General features: G+C 46.5%; 1 protein-coding gene across 1 annotated transcript; it reads left to right on the top strand.

Moving 5' to 3' along the window:
• The first annotated feature begins 1,359 nt into the window (after positions 1–1,359).
• LOC306968781 (double C2-like domain-containing protein beta) lies at positions 1,360–6,289 on the top strand. Its single transcript, XM_079564269.1, has 3 exons — positions 1,360–1,566; positions 1,666–1,844; positions 6,145–6,289. The coding sequence occupies exons 1-3, from the start codon at positions 1,529–1,531 to the stop codon at positions 6,279–6,281; spliced, it is 354 nt and encodes a 117-aa protein (XP_079420395.1). The 5' UTR covers positions 1,360–1,528; the 3' UTR covers positions 6,282–6,289.
• The last annotated feature ends 797 nt before the right edge of the window (positions 6,290–7,086 follow it).

The following is a 7,086-nucleotide window of genomic DNA, read 5'->3' as shown; positions in this document are numbered from 1 at the left end:
AAAAATGGCAAAAATCCAGTAAAAAGTGGCAAAAATTCAGCAAAAAAATGGCAAAAATCCAGCAGAAAAAAGACAAAAATCCAGCAAAAAAAGTGACAAAAATCCATCAAAAAAAAGACAAAAATCCAGCGAAAAAATGACAAAAATCCAGCAAAAAAGTGGCAAAAATTCAGCAAAAAAATGACAAAAATCCAACAAAAAAAAGACAAAAATCCAGCAAAAAAAAAGACAAAAATCCAGCAAAAAAGTGACAAAAATCCAGCAAAAAAAAGACAAAAATCCAGCAAAAAAAGGGACAAAAATCCAGCAAAACAAAGACAAAAATCCAGCAAAAAAATTGCAAAAATCCAGCAAAAAAATGGCAAAAATCCAGCAGAAAAGTGACAAAAACCCAGCAAAAAAAGTGACAAAAATCCATCAAAAAAAGACAAAAATCCAGCGAAAAAATGACAAAAATCCAGCAAAAAAGTGGCAAAAATTCAGCAAAAAAATTGCAAAAATCCAGCAAAAAAATGTGACAAAAAAGTACCAAAAAAGTGGCAAAAATTCAGCAAAAAAATTGCAAAAATCCAGCAAAAAAGTGACAAAAATCCATCAAAAAAAGACAAAAATCCAGCAAAAAAATGACAAAAATCCAGCAAAAAAGTGGCAAAAATTCAGCAAAAAAATCGCAAAAATCCAGCAAAAAAATGTGACAAAAAAGTACCAAAAAAGTGACAAAAACACATAAGGGAAATAAAAAGTGACGACAATGGCAAAGAGGAGAGAGTGCATTTGGTTTAATGGCCTTCCTGTCCCGCCTCCCCTGGTCTAATGGCCTTCCTGTCCCGCCTCACCTGGTCTAATGGCCTTCCTGTCCCGCCTCCCCTGGTCTAATGGCCGTCCTGTCCCGCCTCCCCTGGTCTAATGGCCTTCCTGTCCCGCCTCCCCTGGTCTAATGGACGTCCTGTCCCGCCTCCCCTGGTCTAATGGCCTTCCTGTCCTGCCTCCCCTGGTCTAATGGACGTCCTGTCCCGCCTCCCCGGTCTAATGGACTTCCTGTCCCGCCTCCCCTGGTCTAATGGCCTTCCTGTCCCGCCTCCCCTGGTCTAATGGCCTTCCTGTCCCGCCTCCCCTGGTCTAATGGCCTTCCTGTCCCGCCTCCCCTGGTCTAATGGCCTTCCTGTCCTGCCTCCCCTGGTCTAATGGACGTCCTGTCCCGCCTCCCCGGTCTAATGGACTTCCTGTCCCGCCTCCCCGGTCTAATGGACTTCCTGTCCCGCCTCCCCTGGTCTAATGGCCTTCCTGTCCCGCCTCCCCTGGTCTATTGGACGTCCTGTCCCGCCTCCCCTGGTCTAATGGCCGTCCTGTCCCGTTGTGTCAGTGGGAGAAGGAGCAGCTGCAGAGCCTGGAGGAGCGCGGCCGCCTCCTGCTCTCCCTGCAGGTGCTCTCAGCTCCAGGTGACCTCCAGGACCTCGAGGAGATCCCGGACGACGTCCCGAAGACAGGCCTCTGCGTCGGGGTCAAGCGCTGCGCTCACCTGGCCGCCATGGACGTCAACGGCTTCTCCGACCCCTACGTGAAAATGTAAGGACAGATGTTTGCACAGCTGCTCTGCTGAAGACGGAGCTGCTGAATGATCTGTGACTTGTCCTCATGAGTCTCCTCTTGTCTCTCTCTGAGCAGTTACCTGAAGCCCGACCTGCACAAGAAATCCAAGCACAAAACCCAAGTGATCAAGAAGACTCTGAACCCGGAGTTCAACGAGGAGTTCTTCTACGACATCTCCCTGTCGGAGCTGAGCTGTAAGACTCTGGAGGTGACGGTCTGGGACTACGACCTGGGCCGCTCCAACGACTTCATCGGTGAGTGACGCCGAGCCCAGAAGCCCCGCCCTCTGGGGGCCGAGCTCAGACTGAACTATCTGAAGACTGACTTGTTCAAACGCCAGTCAGTGAAAAAGGAAAGTGTCGAATCTTCCTTAACCCGAGAACATTGAACATGAAAGTAAAGCATCATGAGAGACCAGAGAAAATGATCCAAAATTACTGGAAATAAGGAATTTGGAAACAAAAAAATCCTAAAAAATAAAATGTTGAAGATGTGACGTAGTTTCCTGGATGTGTGAGACTTCTGTGGTGAAGCTCAGTGTCCTTCAGGAGAGAGAAACTAAATATAAATAACTCTGTGTAACTCACTTACTGTGAGGCAGAGACACAGGAGCAAAGACATAAATGTGTCGGTCCTGAAAGTCATCCATGAAAGCAGCAAGAGCCGGGTTAAAAACACAGGCACAGGGGAGTAACCCGACCTTAAAAACAAGGTAAGGTTATGGTGCGTTCCAGGCAACTGGTATCTGGTAAATTTACCACTTCCCACTTGGAAAAATGCCTTGGAGCCGCTCGAACTGGCAATTGGCTTGTTGCACAATGTGGCTACGCTAGTTCCTCTGCGCTGAAGTTGTGGGCGCTAGTACTTCCTGTTCGTATTAATTTCCATTAAGATTAGCTTAGACCCGTTCAAATCATCGTATTTCCTAAAGGTTCTCTGTACAGTGGAAATATTTCCGTAGAGGAGACGTCTATTATGAGGATCAGTGAGTTTGTCTTGAAGCTAAAGGCTAACATTCATTTCATGCATTATACAATTTGAAATTGTGCCTTTTTATTACATTTTTTTTATAGCATGTTAGCCTTTAGCTTCAAGACAAGCTCACTGATCCTCATAAACATAGACGTCAATCCTTTATGATCACAGGTGTCTCCGATCTTACATCAAGATTTGAACACACAGTAAATGATCGTCTACCGGGAACTCACTGCCCGCAACGTAATCTTTAGAAAATATGATTATTATTCCAGGAAAAGAACACAGACAGGAAGTACTGGCGCTCACAACTTCAGGTCAGAGGAACTAGCATAGCCGTACCGTGCAACAAGCCAATTACAGAAACCTGAAGACTGCTACGAGTTCGTATACGAGATGAAGACAGTAACAGCGCCCCCCAGTGGACGAGCAGCTAATGCTAAAACTGTAACAAAACCACTGCAACGCTGATGTGAACGTTACTTTCGGTCACAGCTTCGACATAACGTTATGTTGCATGTTTGTAGTTAGATCTGGTTTGAAGAAACGTTCATGTAATGTTAGCATTGTCTGAGCTAACTGTGGTAGCATTAGCAGTTTTGTTTACATACGACTTCAGTCACCTGGAACGCTCTGAAGTCGTAACTGGTAACTTTCAAGTGGGAAAAATACCAGTTACCAGTGGCCTGGAACGCACCATTACTACCCTGCCTACTATCACTATAGACCTTTAACCGGTGACATCATCAGTGACATCATCTGGAGGCAGGAAGTGATCAAGAGAAATAAGATTAAACTAAAACTAGTGATTATAAGTGTAAAACTACAACTAAATAATGTGGTTCTTAAGGTGCAAGAACAAGAGGAAAGACATTTAAGACGATAAAATAAGGTTTATCTGATATTTCCCAAAACAGTTCGACATTTCTTTATCGTTACTATGACAACAGCTACAATGGAAATAGATCCTTCCTGCCTCCAGCTGAGCCCAGAATGTTTACAAACATGAGCCTGTAGGAGAAACCCCCCAGGCCATCACAGATGTCCAAGACACAGCTGGAGCTCAGAGACCCAGGACACTCAGACAAACTCAGATCAGGAACATCACAGGTTCTGGTGTTCTAGGGTTAAAACCAGCCTGAGTTCCTCCTGTTGTTTAAAACATGAGGCCGGTGGTGACGACGCACACGTCCCACATGCTACGTCTGAATATTTCTACATATTTTGGCTGGAAACTGCTTCACTGTGAAAGAAACAGCTGAAAAACCCCGGCCTGTCTTCTGGAGCTCAAGAAAACAGGATTTGAATCTATTGAACCCAGAAAGTGCACTGAGGGCCCAGAGCTGAAACTGCCAACACGGACAGAATATAAACACTCTGAGGTAGAGCTGCTCGATGATTGAAAAAATAATAATCACGATTATTTTTGTCATAATTGAAATCACGATTATTCAAACGTTTATTTGTTGCCTTTAAAAATCTTTATTGTATGTATTTATTAATCAAAACACTGCACTTTATGTTTTCTAGTACAAACGATTTCAAGTACGCCTTGATTAAGGAAAGGTCTCTGTTTCACACCTGCCCCCTGCTGGCCGGCCCTCACATCTGCTATATAGTGACTATATAGTCACTATATAGAAAGACACGACTTTCTCCGAGCTACGTGACGTCACGAGCGCTGCAACTGCAGATATGTGTTGTTGTTTTTTTTTATGTGAATTTATTTATTGTTACAAACGTTTATTTTATGAAACAGAACGACTGTTTTGGCACTTTTATCACAAAAAAAGGAAGAAAAACAAAGATCACTCCAGCGTTCGTTCAGAGACGCCGAGAGTCGTTCAGAGCCCGGTGTCCGAACACCAGCAGACTGAGCGACTACATCTGATAAAAGTTCAATAAACTCTGGGAATAAAGTATTTCTGTGATAAAAACCAAACTCAGAGACAGTGGAATATTTATGGATTAATACGAGTCAGATACGCTTTTACTTCACATGGATTTTACGTGAATGGCTTGGATTATTCGAGAGGAAGCTATCGGTCATTTAACAGCTCAAGCTAAAGGTTAGCAGCTAACGTTAGCATCTTTTCACCGTAACCATTTATATTTAGGTCGTTTATTCATGAGAAACACAAACACTCGACTGAAACAGCTGATTTACTTCAGTCGTGTTTAGTTCAAAGACCTGTCTCTGTCTGCTTTGCAAAAAAACAACTTTTTTTGTTGTTGAAAAAATAAAAACAAATTATAATTATGCTAATTTTGTAATCGTTTACTGTTGTAATCGAAATCGTAATCTAATTTCGATTAATAGCACAGCCCTACTCTGATGACATCACGCATATTAATGAGGCTGATTTTCTCCGACACGTTTACACCAGCAGAGCGGTTATGAAGCTGGATAACTTTCTATCAGGGTAGATCTCCATGGAAACCAGGTCTGGACCAGGTTTAGTTCCAGCTCAGATCAGAAGACGGACCAGATCACCCATGTTTTACTGCCTCTTTTTACGTTCAAATGTTTTTGCCTGAGTCTGTGTTGATGCAGTTCCTCTCCTGTCCTGCAGGGGGCGTGTGTCTGATATGAGTCTGTGCTGATGCAGTTCCTCTCCTGTCCTGCAGGGGGCGTGTGTCTGATATGAGTCTGTGCTGATGCAGTTCCTCTCCTGTCCTGCAGGGGGCGTGTGTCTGATATGAGTCTGTGCTGATGCAGTTCCTCTCCTGTCCTGCAGGGGGCGTGTGTCTGATATCTGAGTCTGTGCTGATGCAGTTCCTCTCCTGTCCTGCAGGGGGCGTGTGTCTGATATCTGAGTCTGTGCTGATGCAGTTCCTCTCCTGTCCTGCAGGGGGCGTGTGTCTGATATGAGTCTGTGCTGATGCAGTTCCTCTCCTGTCCTGCAGGGGGCGTGTGTCTGATATCTGAGTCTGTGCTGATGCAGTTCCTGTCCTGTCCTGCAGGGGGCGTGTGTCTGATATCTGAGTCTGTGCTGATGCAGTTCCTCTCCTGTCCTGCAGGGGGCGTGTGTCTGATATCTGAGTCTGTGCTGATGCAGTTCCTGTCCTGTCCTGCAGGGGGCGTGTGTCTGATATCTGAGTCTGTGTTGATGCAGTTCCTCTCCTGTCCTGCAGGGGGCGTGTGTCTGATATGAGTCTGTGCTGATGCAGTTCCTGTCCTGTCCTGCAGGGGGCGTGTGTCTGATATGAGTCTGTGTTGATGCAGTTCCTCTCCTGTCCTGCAGGGGGCGTGTGTCTGATATGAGTCTGTGCTGATGCAGTTCCTCTCCTGTCCTGCAGGGGGCGTGTGTCTGATATCTGAGTCTGTGCTGATGCAGTTCCTCTCCTGTCCTGCAGGGGGCGTGTGTCTGATATCTGAGTCTGTGCTGATGCAGTTCCTCTCCTGTCCTGCAGGGGGCGTGTGTCTGATATGAGTCTGTGCTGATGCAGTTCCTCTCCTGTCCTGTAGGGGGCGTGTGTCTGATATGAGTCTGTGCTGATGCAGTTCCTCTCCTGTCCTGTAGGGGGCGTGTGTCTGATATGAGTCTGTGCTGATGCAGTTCCTGTCCTGTCCTGCAGGGGGCGTGTGTCTGGGCGCTCAGGCTCAGGGCGACGCTCTGAGGCACTGGAGCGACTGTCTGAAGAACCGCGGGCGCCGCATCGAGCGCTGGCACATCCTGACCAACGAGCTGCCGCGGACCCCGAACCCGGACTGACCCAACGGACCCCACACCCGGACTGAGCCGACGAGCCCCGGACTGAACCAACGACACCCGGACTGACCCAACGAGCCCCGGACTGAACCAACGAGCCCCGGACTGAACCGACGAGCCCCGGACTGAACCAACGGACCCCGAACCCGGACTGAACCAACGAGCCCCGGACTGAACCAACGAGCTGCCGCGGACCCCGAACCCGGACTGACCCAACGAGCCCCGGACTGACCCAACGAGCCCCGGACTGAACCAACAAACCCCAGACCCGGACTGAACCAACGAGCCCCGGACTGAACCAACGAGCCCCGGACTGAACCAACGAGCCCCGGACTGAACCAACGAGCCCCGACCCCGGACTGAACAGACTAGGGCTGGGTCCTGTTAAGCGATACTGGTCTGGTTTATATAAAAACATGAAAGTATCGAAAGCAGGAACTGAATGAAAAATCTTTAGACCCAAGTTTGGTGCTGTTGGTCCCGGGACGGCATTAAAGGTCTCAGCTCAAATAAAGGATTTTTTGTTTTTACTTTTTTTTTCCACATATTCGTTAAACTGATATTTTCCCAATGTCTTTTTTGCTATTTTTTTCTTCATTTTCCTATTTTTCCAATTATTCCAGATTTTTTTTGCCACTTTTTTTGGGGGGGGGGGTTAAAAATAATTAGCCCTGATTCCCCCCCCCCCCCCCCCCCCCCCCCCCACACAATTTTTTCATCAGTTTATTACAATTCTTTTTCAGTTTCCTTTCTTATTTTTGTCCCAATGTTTGCTAGCTTTCAAAATATTTTCCTCATTTTTGCATTA

Source organism: Gobius niger (assembly GCF_951799975.1).
Source record: "Gobius niger genome assembly, chromosome: 10".
NCBI classification, from domain to species: Eukaryota; Metazoa; Chordata; class Actinopteri; order Gobiiformes; family Gobiidae; genus Gobius; species Gobius niger.
The sequence above is the reverse complement of the archived record's forward strand: the minus strand, read 5'-3'. Positions and strand labels throughout refer to the sequence as shown.

What these genes read in the sequence shown, in the direction of transcription:
- LOC306968781 (XM_079564269.1), top strand. Translation starts at nt 1,529, where the DNA reads ATGGACGTCAACGGCTTCTCCGACCCCTACGTGAAAAT. An exon ending in TCCGACCCCTACGTGAAAAT is followed by an intron (nt 1,567 to 1,665) that starts GTAAGGACAGAT and finishes CTCTCTGAGCAG; the next exon opens with TTACCTGAAGCCCGACCTGC. An exon ending in CCGCTCCAACGACTTCATCG is followed by an intron (nt 1,845 to 6,144) that starts GTGAGTGACGCC and finishes CCTGTCCTGCAG; the next exon opens with GGGGCGTGTGTCTGGGCGCT.